Below are 13,843 nucleotides of genomic sequence, written 5' to 3'. Positions count from 1 at the left end.
TTGTATGATGACAAAAGATAAAGAAAGCCCTCCAGCTCTTTGAGCCCTCCTGAGGATCGGTAGCTGTGGTGTAAACATCTTTGAGCTTTGCACTTCTTGCTGCCAACAAAGAAAATGAGAATGGCGCAATTGAATAACAATCTTAGGAAAAGACAAAAAACTCCTGTTACACACAAAATCTAATAATGAACAGATAAACAAACAAACAAATATTAATGTAACTCCTGCATTTGGCTTCCACGTTGCATTTCCAAGTTCATATAAATCCCTGCGCTCAGTTCTATTTATGTAAAGCTATAAAATCCTTTCTGTTGTCAAAAAACACAACGTACAGCAAACTGTATAATGTAAAATAATCTAATACATAAATTGTATAAAAATTATATAATCTATTTATATCACTGAAACTCATTATGTATACTAAATCTAAATATACCTAAGAAATGTCACCATATTTGCGGTGATACTGTACTTTATCCAGTAGCGGTTTTTGATACGGGCGACACGGGCGGTTGCCCGGGGCGGCATTGTGGCGGGGGGCGGCATCACGGGCATCGGCAAAAAAAAGAAAAAAAAAAAAATTGCTCGTACTCATGTTGCCCCGACGTCATGCCAGCGCATACTGAGGATGGCATAGGCACCGATCGGTTTTCTATCGCCCATTTGCTGGGAGTAAGGGCGAGGTGCCTGCTGCTTGCGGCACAGGGAGGAGAGGGCGGGGTGGCGGGGGATTCTCTGGCTGGCTGGAGCAGCATCTAATAACCAACTCGCAAAATAAAACAAAATAAAAACAAACCAACAAACACGAAAACACCCGACATTATGATACAGACTTATAATTTGCATGTTTTTTCGAAATTCTGTATGCGAAAAGTGAGCGCGAGAGCCCTCGGTGCGCTTCCTCGCTGCTGAAGTCAAAGTAAACTTTATTGTCATCTCCGCTACATACAGTCCAGTATATAGACAGACGAGACGACGAGGCTCCAGTTACAGCAGTGCAAGTAAACAAACAATAATTATAAGAAGAGCAAGAAAATAAATATACACTTTAAGACTAGGGATAAAGGGATCAATAACAATTTAAAATTGCTGCTCTGTCACTTCCGTTTATCGTTTCGAAATAAAATCTGACCCAGTAATTATGGAGCAAATGTGGATGAAAAACATCATCGTCGGTTTTATGAATACATATGAAAATAGCAGAAATACGCCCACCTCAATGGTTCCTCTTTTTAAATTTAATTTCCTTTAAAAATATTGCCAGTTTATTTTACGACTTCCGATGTAATTCGAGTCTGCTGCTGACTTGACCCAGCGCGCACAAGAGAGGAAATCGAGCCAGTTAGCAGCTGAAGCCAAGACAGGTTAGCGCTCTGCTGACACAGACAGAAACATGGTGCCAGCTGCAGTGCTCTTTGTTTTCACACTGACCTGTGTGTGTGGACGAGCCGCGGCAGAAAGAAAACTAGTGTATACGACTGTGGTGAGTAACGTTGAAGGTGTTGAAACGCCGCGAAAGCTGTGCGGAATTCCACAGTGTGTAGACGGTTGCGGAACTACATTTATAATTTAGGAGGTTTTCTGTAACCATCGGTTACTTGTCAACATGTATAGTTTCCTGTCTAGGAATGACATCTGGCAGAAGTCTTTGGAGTCTTTTAGAAACATCGGCATATAAATAATACATTCACGAATAATTATCATTAGGAAATTAGTAGGTAGGTTGAGTGTTTTGCCTCTCACCAGTAGCTAGTATCGTATTGAACTAGAAGGCTGCAATGCTAACCCGTTCTAAGACTGCACACTGAAGGAATATGTCAACGTCAAAGTATTAGAAATTGTCAAATGGCACGGTGTGCACTGACTTCAGACGAAACCACTACAGGAATCCTCACTACATGCTAACTCTGTTAGCAAGTGTCTATCATTACTTTAGTAAGAAACCTGAGGTGTTGTGGGCTGTAATGTTAATGTCACCGCTGGCACCAGGAGCTGCATGACAGGCCTTACCTTTCTGACGTGACAACTTAGCGAACTTAATGAAGTTGGAATGAGCTCTGTCGATACACACACAAACACTTAAAAAAAAAACCCCGAACAATAAATGTGTAAATGTAGGTCACAGTGATGATAGTGTAGAATGAGCCCAATAGTCAAAGAACAGATGCACAAACTACAAAAGAGCCAATATTTACAGATGATCGGGAACACCGGCATGCCTCATTAAAGAAAAACAAAGTGTTTAAGGATAAGGAAGTTATTGTCTTCAAGAGGCAACAATGAGCTATACACTGCAAGATGTACTGTTTTCTGTTGTCTTCCAGTCCATATGTGTTTTGCTTGCTCTATGGGTGGTGCACATTAGGATCTTTTTTTTTGCATGTCTAAGACTACCAACTGAAAAGGGAAAATTGCCTGTTTTTTAACACTTTGTGTATTGGGGAGAGCTCCAGGTCACATGTTCCCAATGTGTTTTAACAGGCATTGGCAACAAAAATGTTGCCATAGTGTGAAATAGGAGATCAGGATATACCTGGACTCATTCTTAGAAACTTACATGGAGAGCCAAGACTGTATTGTAGAACAGATAAGATTAGAAAGGGATAATCCACTCTTCAAATAGACTTGTGTAAACTAGAAAGCAGCATTTCTCTAGAGTGGTTTGAAAGCTGAAATTTAAAACCATTTGATGTGTACTGTAGGATGTTTAGGTGGAACTGCTTGTAATAGGATCTCCTTCACTTGAAACTGATCGTAATCAACCCTCATACCAATGTTAGGGTTCATAAAAGACCTGCTTCATAAATACAGGTTTCACTGTAGCCTTCTTATTATTAAATATGACACAAACTGCATTTAGTCGTTATCCATGCTGTTTTTAGGGGACTGGTGTTAAAGCCATTTGTCCTAATGGTTTGACATTATAGTGTTTGCTAAGCAGTTTCAGGTGTCTGCTGACTGGGTATTATGTCCACCAGTGATACTGATAAAAGTAGAACAAAGGTTTTGTTGTCAGTATATGCAAGATAAGCTGAAGATGTTGCAAACAGTGATGTGCACTGTCGGGCAAATATTTTTCCTAAAAAAAAAAAAAATCCAAACACACACATTTTTGACCTGTTTACTGATTTACAGTTTCAGAACCACCAGGAGTAAGAGCTTGTTTCGTTATAATTCATGCAAAGCACCTTTGGTAGACTTTAAAAATATGTTTATGAAGATGGAAAATAATATTTCATGATTTGTCAGGCTTTCAGTGTGCGTATAAATGATACACAGAGCACACTTTGTGCAGCTTTGAATATTTGAAAATATTAAATTAAACTGTTTTAAATGCCAGTTTTTCATGACACTCTTTCTTTAACTTCTGTCCTTTCCAGTTGTTTCGGCATGGCGACAGATCACCAGTCAAAGCCTATCCCACTGACCCCCACCAAGAGAGCGACTGGCCGCAGGGCTTTGGTCAGCTGTCACAGGTATAACCAAGACTGCTTTTTATTCTAATGTAAACTGTTAAATCTACATTTACTACAGCAGGCAGTATTGTGTGTAGTACAGCTGTCACACAGCTAAAGCTGATACAGAAAAATGTGTTCAGGGTACAAGCTAGATTACTGTTTTCCAAGTTTGTACAAAAAATAAAAGATAAATGAGATAAATACAGGTCATGCAAAATGTTGCAGCCAGGCTCCTGAGCAACACCAACCAGCTGGCCCATACTACTCTGATTTTTAACATACTACATGATTTTACAGTTCTGCTACTTTAGCCAGAGTGTAACTTATTTCATATTTGTCGTTGTAGATAGGGATGCAGCAGCACTTTGAGCTGGGCCAGTTTCTGAGGACTCGATACGAAAAATTCCTCAATGCATCCTACAACCGGCACGAGGTGAGATGGAGCCTCCTTTTCACTTTTAGTCCACATGACAAGTCGTCATGAAGCTTTTATAGTCAAACTGTGACTCTTGTTAATATTTGACAGAAGAGGCCTCTTCAGAGTTCGCACCAGCGCACAAATTCCTGTAATATGACGGAAGAGTGCCTCTGTTTTTGTGCAGTTTGTTTCTTAATATTTAACTTTTGACTGTTGATATCCTAAATTTCAACTATAATACATCTTAACCTGCTTAATGCCTTTTGTCTTCAGATCTTAGTTCGCAGTACAGACTACGATCGCACCCTTATGAGTGCCGAGGCCAACCTCGCAGGTCCGAAGACCTCTTCTTTCTAATATTCATACTGCTGTTTCTGGTACTCTTCTCATTTGGCGTGCCATATTTTTTTTCCCCCCTCATCCAGGTCTTTATCCTCCCAGCGGCCAGCAGGTCTTCAACCCTAACCTGAAGTGGCAGCCGATACCTGTCCACACTGTGCCGCAAAGTGAAGAGAGGGTTAGTGTATGAAGTCACTGCTGTTTGAAGTTGTTTATGTTTGCGAAAAGTTAGTCGGTGTCTGAAATATGTCTTTTTTGTTTTTTAGCTTCTCTCATTTCCTTTGAAAGACTGTCCTCGTTACCAGCAGCTGATGAATGAAACCGAACACACGGAGGAATTTTTAAACGTTACTGCAACGTACCAGGTACCGCTTCTCTTCTTTAGTATATCTATCCATTACTGTTGGGTCAGACGTATAGACTCAGCTTTAATTCAAGCGATTTAATATAAATAGTAATGTATTGACTGTTTAGAAATGCACTCAGTTTCATGTTTTTATGCTTATATAATGATAGCTAATTATAAATATAAGGAAATTAAACAAATGGAATTAACTTTAGACGTTTTCTCTCATCGAATGCTGTGAAAATGAGCCACACCTGGCCTTAAAACAGATCATTGGCCAATCACCTTTAAGCATAAAAAATCGACTGTATATGTTTGTTTTTTTTTTGTTTTGTTTTTTAAGTGTAGTTTTCCTAAATGATTTATATTTTAGTTTTGTTAGAGAAAAAGTGAAAGCCTGCTTTTCAGTCATGCTGTGATTGCTTTGTTTTCATTCAAATCCTTTATGGTGGGATACAAAAGGGGAAATCGTGCCATTGTCCCAAACGTTGTATAAAGAAAATTTTCACAGAGCAGACTTGTGAAAAACTCAAGTGCATTCTTATGGCTTTCATCGAAATTGAGAGGATTAGCAGCAGCTCGGTGCTGCTAATGAATTAATCAAGTGTGATCACCCCTATAAAAGCAGAGGTTTTGGCAGTTGACTGATCTGGAGCATTTTAGCTATTTTAACAAAATGCTGGAATCTTCCCAGCAAATTCGCTAACAAATTCAGTTAGCATGTTAAATGTTAAAGTTCAGGAGGGTAGAAAAATGGTCATAAAAATGACTGAACAAGTACGGCTTATTTGGAAAGGTTGCTAGAAGAAAACCTCCTGACATGGCAGTGTTTAAATACATCACAAAGCTTTGACCAAAGTACTAAATGAAGATGTTTGACAAAAACCAAACGCAGTATATCAGCAGAAATACCTCATATCAACTGTTAAGCATGGTGGTGGAGGGGTGATGATTTGGGCTTGTTTTCCAGCCAGAGGACCTGGGACCAAGAACTTCTTTGTGTACCAAAGTACTCCAGAGCTTGGCTGAAACAGGTCTTGTTACAGTACAATTATCCCAGGCACACTAACAATCCTGACAAACAAAAGAATCAATGCGTTGATACAGTCGTAGTCAAAGTCCAGACCTCAAACTGGCTGAAATAAGACCTCAAAGGGCTTTAAGAGAGCTTTGCGTAAACAAATATCCACAAACAAAATGAACTGAAGCAATGTTGTAAAGAACAGCGACCCAAAGAGAGACAAAGTCGTACAGAAAATGATTACTTCCAGTCTAAAAGCTACTGAATCATGGGTGTACTTGGTTTTTCAAAGAATGCATACAATCCTGTGAAAATGTTCTTTTTCACATGACTGTAAATGACTTTTTATCATTGGAGAATAAAGAGTAAGAGTTGGAGGTACACTGTTCACAAGTCTGCTTTGTTCTTCTCTTCAGGATATCATAGAGTTGGTGAGGAACAAAACGGGCCTGAAGGACACCACTGTGGAAACTGTCTGGAGTGTGTATGACACTCTCTTCTGTGAGGTAAGAACACATACACACACACACACACACTAAAAACACCAAGGGAAAGCCAAATTCTCTGTCAGCCGGTTTGTTGAGTTTTTATTTACAGCAGCAACATGTCAGAGCAGAATAGGCCCAGTTTTAAATGATCCAATGTTTTCTACTGCTGTCAGATATGCAGCTAAAAGAGGCCGTCACGTTGCTTTAGTTTCAAAATAACAGCACCGTGCTAGTCAGGACAAATCTCATATGTCACATGAGTTTTATTCTGATAACTCAACTGACCATTTTGAGGAAACGATGAACAGTTTTGGTAACACAATGTTTGAGGAACAGCAAAGTGCTGCTCACAGCAGTTTCACATTTTTCTTGTCTCACTTCCTGCATTTCAGCCTGACTTTAGGTGGACCGCATGAGCAGTGGCGTGCCACTGTTACACTGTTCACACTTTTACTCTTAGTGAGAATAAAGTAAAGTAAAAGGTGCCATTTATACACCAAATGGTGTTAATTTTCATTTGAGCAGAGTACAGCTGGGACACAGAGTGCAACCGCTGAGTAACTAAGTAGGAAAGTATGAAAAAACTCGTCTTTATGTCTGTCTGTGTTGCCCCCCCCCCCCCCCCTTCCAGTCTCAGCACAACATGACGGCTCCTGATTGGGTCTCGCCTGACGTTATGAAGAAGCTCCAAAAGCTCAAAGACTTTGGATTTCAGGTAAAAGCTGTGGTTCCATCTCAGCTTTCATTTAAAGTTTCTGATCTCAGTACTGATATTTACTAATATTATCTAATGTGACATGTTTGCAGGTCATATTTGCGGTGCACGAACAGCAGGAGAAGAGTCGGCTGCAGGGAGGTGTGTGTCTGTGTGTGTGTGGCTACCAAAACTAAATTTGTTATGTTTCAGCGTCAGCCTGACAAGAAGATGTGGTTTGAAAAAAAACAAAACCCCAATAACCCAAGTATGTGTTTGGGTGTCTTGTTAGAGTTTTTAGAAGAACGAAATGAAAAACATGAGAACACTTGTTATGATCAGTGTTGGGTAAGTTACTTTAAAAAAGTAATTAATTACTAATTACTCAGTCAATATTGTATTTAAAATACTTATCTAATTACTGTGTCAGAAAAGTGACTTAATTACTAAATAAGTAATTTAACTAAATACTTCTTAAAATCCCTATACACCTTGAGTGGGCAAACAATAGAAATTAAACTCTTTAAGTAATAAATACATTTTTTTAAAGACGGAGACTCTACAGTACGCAGCAGTAGCATCTCTTCCACAATGTAGCCTGCAATCATTGTTTTAAGCTCACCTTCAGACGCTTTCTGTGCTGCTGAAGTAAAATCAGGCTTTGCCTGCTTAGCAGGAGTTGCCGCGGTGTTATCCATGGATGATGAACAAAGATCACTCAGAAGTGTTCGTCTATGCTCTCGTGTCAGGCGCTTCTATAGATTACTCGTGCTATTAACAGCGGTCGATAGTTTTTTCTCCCCAGGACATGGCTTACATATTACTCTAATATTCTTGTCTGCTTGTTTCAGAAAAGTGAAGAGTCGGGAATATGTCCATTTCAAAAAACAGCCACTCGCTTCAGCCAAGTCCGACATCTTCCGCTTTAGAATACGACTATGCAGCAAACTGGCGCAAAATGACGAGCACCTGCACTGCAACGATGTTAAAGCAGCAGAGTTTACTTCTACGTTTAGAAGACAAATTATTGAAATTAAACAATGATATTCAGCAAGTTTAATTATTTTACAATGTAACGCAAGTACATTGAAAGTAACTGTAATTAAAATACCTAAAAATGAACAGTAATTAGTTACTCTACTTTTTCAGTGAAAAAGTAATTTAATTACAGTAACGCGTTACTTAGTAACACATTACACCCAACACTGGTTATGATGCAGGAATACTTGACTCCATCTGCAGTAAGTACAGATAAATAGCACTCTTGGATTGGATACTTTTAAAACTCCCGCCTCTGAGTACAGTGGTATTACAGTTGCTTTGTGTTCGCTCTACAGTACTAAAATATAAATATAGTATTAATAATTTAGCATTAATACACATGAAAAATGATATATTGACACAAAGAAAGCCATTAAACAAATTTTGGAGTATATTTGTGAATTCTGTTTCTAAGAACAGTAATTAGTTCATTTTTAAGGAGAAATCTGTGAACTCTGCACCGTGACTTGGCAAGGGTCTTCTGTATTACTTTTGCATATGTGAAACGTGCAGTTTCTGTAAAATTCAAAAACGGAAATGTGATTAAGAGAAGAGCATGCTACAGAAACAGTACGTAATCTGCTCTTACTCTCTGGTAACAAACATGTAGCACTGAGTTATAGAGACAGGACTGTCGAGCACACTTTTAGATTAGATATAATGAAGATTTCTGCTTTCATACAGAGTCAGCCTGTGGTTGTTTACAGCCCAGTTCTGTGTTTTTTAGAATTTAATTTGTGGGATAAGTCACCCTACGTTGGTGTTCTGGGGTTAATCTGGCAGTAGGTTGGAGTAGCATCATGAATGCGATAAATTAAAAACAGCGGTGCTGTTGATTTTCTCATGGTTTTTATATATGTAAAAATATGTTAAGAGTAGGTGAAAAAATCCAACACTAAAGGGAGTATTTGTGACGGCTTGATGATGATCTGCAGTGTGTTCATGTCTGAAGGCGCATGATGTCCTTTTTTAATCATTTTTTGAATAACAATGGATCTGTGTTACACAAAGTCTTTTTTTCTGTTCAATTTATTTATACAGCACCAAGTCAAAATAACAGTCACCTCAAGGCGCTTTATATTGTAAGGTAGACCCTACAATAATACATACAAAGAAAACCCAACAATCATATGACCCCCTGTGAGCAAGCGATTTGGCCACAGTGGGAAGGAAAAACTCCCTTTTAACAGGAAGAAACCTCCGGCAGAACCAGGCTCAGGGAGGGGCGGGGCCATCTGCTGCGACCGGTTGGGGTGAGAGAAGGAAGACAGGATAAAGACATGCTGTGGAAGAGAGACAGATTAATAAAAGATATGATTCAATGCAGAGAGTCTATTATCACATAGTGAGTGAGAGAGGTGACTGAAGAAGAAATGCACACAGCACTCACTAGAAGGAGCAATAATTGCAAATGCTGTTTGTTTTTTCAGGAGATTTATTAACAGTATTAAAATGATTCGAGCTGTCATTAAAGGGATAATAGTATCTACTGTCTGTCTTTCAGGGATGCTGCTGGGTGAAATCGTGAAGAATCTTTCCAAGATGGCCGTTCCAGACCCAAAACAGCAGCTGAAAATGATGATGCTCTCAGCGGTGAGCTAGTTTGAAGACTTATTAGTAACTTTTTGAATTGTTGGTAAAAGATTGTTTTGTTTTTTGACTGAGCCATGTTAGCAGTCTCCCTGTTTCGGGTTTTTGCTAAGCTAAGTAAGCTAGCTTAAGCTGTCCTATACTATTCTTTATATGTGTGTGTCTGTGTGCCTCACAGCATGACACCACTGTAGCCGCTCTGCTGGCCAGCTTGAGCGTATTTAATGGAATACAGCCGCCATATGCCTCCTGTCTCATGATTGAGCTCTACAGGGAAGACAACGGGTAAACACACACGCAAGCATCACAGTAAAACAGACTCCATTGAGTTGATAACAGTATATTTAAGTGGGATGATGGGACTTGTAAAACTGTAAAAGTCTTTGTCTCGTGTCCACGCAGCTCTGCTTCAGTGTCCATGTTTTACCGGAACAACACCAAGGAGCCCCCGTACCCGCTTCAGTTACCGGGCTGCTCCCTTGACTGCCCCCTGGATGAGTTTGTAACAATTACAAAGGTCTTCATCTCAGACGACAGAGACAAAGAGTGTCAGCTCCCTTCAAAACACACAGATAAACGTGAGCACTTCACACATAATAAAACATGACACACTTGACTGTAAACATTAAAAAAAAAATATAGACTAAAACAGTTTTGCACCATTTTTGCATTCTTCTTCATATTTGCAGTGGTCATCACCAGCCTGGCTGTGACCGGATGTGTGCTCCTCGTCCTCATTGTCATCCTCCTCGGCGTTCTTTGTCGGCACAAGGATCCAATAAACAGCCGGGGATACCAGCATGTGATCAACCAGGAAGGCGGAGAGGATTCCTGACAGAAGCACAAACTCCTTCCTCGGAGATCTCCAAATCTTGCATCTTGGGAGACCAGCGATGACGATGAACTTTGAACTCTAACCCACCCGCTCGCAGAAAATTTCAAACTCAACCCAGAGAACAACTCAGCAAGACTTTAGATCCCGAGATGAAAGTGGAGAACATCCTTGGTTTTAACATTCCTTGAAAAAATTTTTTTTTAAAATTTGCATCTTTATTGCTAAAGACTGAAAATATAGATTTTTTTAATTGAACGTAAATGAGTAGATTTTAATGAAACGTGTGGAGGATGGGGTTGGGTGTTGCATTTTAAGAATCCAGATTTTTATAATAGCAGTTAAAAAGACAACAGCTGTGCTGTGAAAAATTTTTTTTTCCTTAATAGGTCAGTCAGAGCGCGGCCTCATTCTGGGCATTTGCAAAATGAGTCATTTACTGATGCTGCACTTAATAACTCCGCGGTGACGTGGCATTACATGGTTAATGGTAAGGACCCATCACACTTACCATAGTTGCCCTCACAAACAGCAGTGCACACCCATGTAGTATACACAGTGACAGGGCTGTGGTCGCGCCACAGTTTGCGCATAATGCTACCAATACAGCAACCATAATGGGCAGTTTATGCACTGTAGCATCATGACTAACTGCTAGGTAAGCTAACCATGTCTTGTCAGCTCCTCTCCAGCACATCACATGTTACATAACCCCACTTGCTTGTTTAGAGTACGTTCAGATTCACCAAGTGCCACACTGGGAAAATATATGCCTTACACAGTCATTTCATGTAGCCATACATTTGGTCTCCATTAGCCCTTCAGCCAGTTCACAAAGAGTTTATTAGCCTTTGTTAAACTTAATCAAGCAACATGCTGCATAATGATTACAGTTCTCAAAGGTGGCAGCAATACAACCCATTCACAGCATCATGCTTCACAAGTGTGAATCTGAGCAGTAATGCAAGTATGTGCCGCTGAATAAATCCAAAATATATCCTGATGGGAAGTAATTAATCTTACACAATATTAGTGCAAGTCTTACTTAACAACCTGTTTCTGTGTTAAACGTGACAACTTGATGACTGTTGAGGTGTGGAGGTGCACTTATCTGTTTGCTTTGGCATTTGCATGGTGCTTTGCAGATCTGTTAACACAGGATGGGGTAAAAGCTGCAGCTTTTGGTTCTATTAATTTACTAAAGAGGTTTAATCCAGCATATGTCTTCTTGTAATTATATCATTGCATTCTCCTGGATATTTCTAACTGCAAACCTGTGTGTTTGTGCCAGTGCTTTCATTCATTCTGCCTCTCAGTGTGTGTATGTGTTGCTTTTGCACACTGGGGGTAAGGTTGATTCATTTCAGCTTTGGATCTGTTTTGACTCCAGCACCTAATGATCAAGATGCCTTGTATGTTTTTAATAATATGGTGTTTTTTATGCTGTTTGTAATTTCAAATCTTCCATCTGTGTTTGATTTAATAAAGGGAGGTCTGTCACTGAATGCTGCCAAGCACATTGGCAGCTTGGCTTAAGCCCAATGTTTAATCTCTTTGCAGCAAGAAACTAAAATAGTATTCTTGGAATTACCAAGAAGAATCATTAGGGTTTTGGGGGGTTTTTTTGTTTTGTTTTTTTGTTAAAGGTGTAATCTGAATGGGGGTTTTTTGCCCCCCCCAGCTTCGTTTTTAATCGATCCATTTATGAAAATCTGAGAACTTGGGAACACTGGAAATGCATCTTTGACTCTCTGCCTTATTTTTTTAATACTTTAAGTCATTAAAACCCATTAATGGTATCTCACAATGTTTTACAAAAAGAAAACACCCAGTTTTGGATGAGATTTTCAGACTGCATATAAAAGATGGCCAGAGCTTCCACCCCACCCACCTTTGTTATAGCATTCATGTTACATATTAATTACATTATGGACACCCAGACGCATTTCTACAACAACAAGCATGCACACTGGGTTGTAATGAAAAACCAGTTGAGTCGTAGCAAGTCCATCGGAGTAGGTACTAATGGAAAAGTGCCTTTAGAAATACAGTGTGTAAAATCTCACCACTAGATGTCAGTAGACAGCAGTCGACTAAATTCTGTTTTCTTGCCCCTCCCAGTTCAGTTGCATAATCCTAGTTTTGAACTGGTTGCTGGCATAATCTTAGTTTATAATTCAATTCAATTTTAATTATATACTGCAACAAATCACAACAACAGTCGCCTCAAGGTGCTTTATATTGTAAGGTAGACCCTACAATTTGTGATCTTTAAATTAATAACTTACAAGGTGCACTACATATATGGCTGTTCTCCAGTGACATACTTGAAACGCAGTCAGGTGGAACGGCGATGTCCATGTTGGTTTTTTTATTCCAGATGGTGGGGCAGCATGGCAACTTCGATAAATCTGTGCTCACTCCTGTGTCTTTTTAATTGATTAATCCTAAGTTTATGAGAATGCGTTAGTTTGTTGGGAGACATAATTACACACTAATCAATGAGTAAAAATGTTTTTCTGTTAAATGGGCTAAAATAGGTTAAATTGTTTTTTTCAGGTAGAAAACCAAGTGGTATAAAAGTCTACTGAAAAACAAGTTTAAGTTCATTTAAAAAACGTTATTCATAGTAAAGTATTTGAAAAAAACAGTTTTAACCTCCTAGGACCTGGAGTCCACATATGTGGACATCACATTTTGGGTTATTTAGACCAAAATACTAAATTTTGCTCTACATGGGCCTGATAGCCACTTACGAGGACATTATACTGCTACTGTTCTATCAAAATTTTAAACGAATATCCTCATGTGTGGATATTATTTTATTTTTCTTAAAAACAAAAATAAGGTAATAAAAAAAAAAATCTGGTAATTCTTTGTTTTTACATTCATTGGGCCCCAATATGCCCAAATATTAAAGAGAAATTAAAAATGCATACCGTGGAAGAGTTCGGGTCTTAGGAGGTTAAGGCAGCTGAGTGAAAATACACTGGGTTAAACAACGAGACTTCAGTAACCAATAGGTGATGTAACACTGGCTATGTCCATGTTATATTTCAGTCTGTTTTGCATAAGTAAATTCAGGAACCAAATTTAAGTCTAAGCCACGAGGATGTGTACTTTGAACTTGCATTTTGCAGTTATCACAAATCAGTTTAAAAATAAATAAATAAAAGAATGGACATTTGCTAAATGAGCCAAAATGTGCTGTTATTTTTTGTGTGCACAACATGAAAAGAAATTACATATTCCAGGGAAAATGAGACTTAAATCTAATCAGAAATCAAAGCTGTTATGTTTTCTGGTGCTACATCTTGCAGCTCTCTGAGGAATAGCTAACATCTCACCTTCAGTTCGGATCATTTCCATAATCTTGTTAGCTGGTCAATTCTGCTGTGTGTACTCGTAGGCGAAGTCAGAACTGGTCAGATCCATGTTAGCAAACATAATGAGGACCTTCTATACATGAACGATTTCCATCTTAAAAACAGTGCAGTAGGCCTTTATTCAAACATGGTAGTGTTTTTCTTGCATACATCATTAGTGATCTCTTGCACAGTAGGTTACATTCATTATGGCCACAGATGAAACAATTCATAACATGAAACAGTTATCA

The 13,843-nt window shown here is 38.9% G+C and overlaps 1 protein-coding gene across 1 annotated transcript; it reads left to right on the top strand.

Annotated features, from left to right (window-relative positions):
• The first annotated feature begins 1,294 nt into the window (after positions 1–1,294).
• On the top strand, positions 1,295–12,031 carry acp2 (acid phosphatase 2, lysosomal). Its single transcript, XM_026159551.1, has 13 exons — positions 1,295–1,483; positions 3,381–3,476; positions 3,805–3,891; positions 4,150–4,210; positions 4,302–4,393; positions 4,482–4,580; positions 5,999–6,088; positions 6,702–6,785; positions 6,878–6,926; positions 9,310–9,398; positions 9,574–9,680; positions 9,798–9,973; positions 10,085–12,031. The coding sequence occupies exons 1-13, from the start codon at positions 1,394–1,396 to the stop codon at positions 10,228–10,230; spliced, it is 1,266 nt and encodes a 421-aa protein (XP_026015336.1). The 5' UTR covers positions 1,295–1,393; the 3' UTR covers positions 10,231–12,031.
• The last annotated feature ends 1,812 nt before the right edge of the window (positions 12,032–13,843 follow it).

This window comes from Astatotilapia calliptera, chromosome 23 (assembly GCF_900246225.1).
Source record: "Astatotilapia calliptera chromosome 23, fAstCal1.2, whole genome shotgun sequence".
Lineage (NCBI taxonomy): Eukaryota > Metazoa > Chordata > Actinopteri > Cichliformes > Cichlidae > Astatotilapia > Astatotilapia calliptera.
This window is presented reverse-complemented; position numbering and strand designations above follow the sequence as displayed.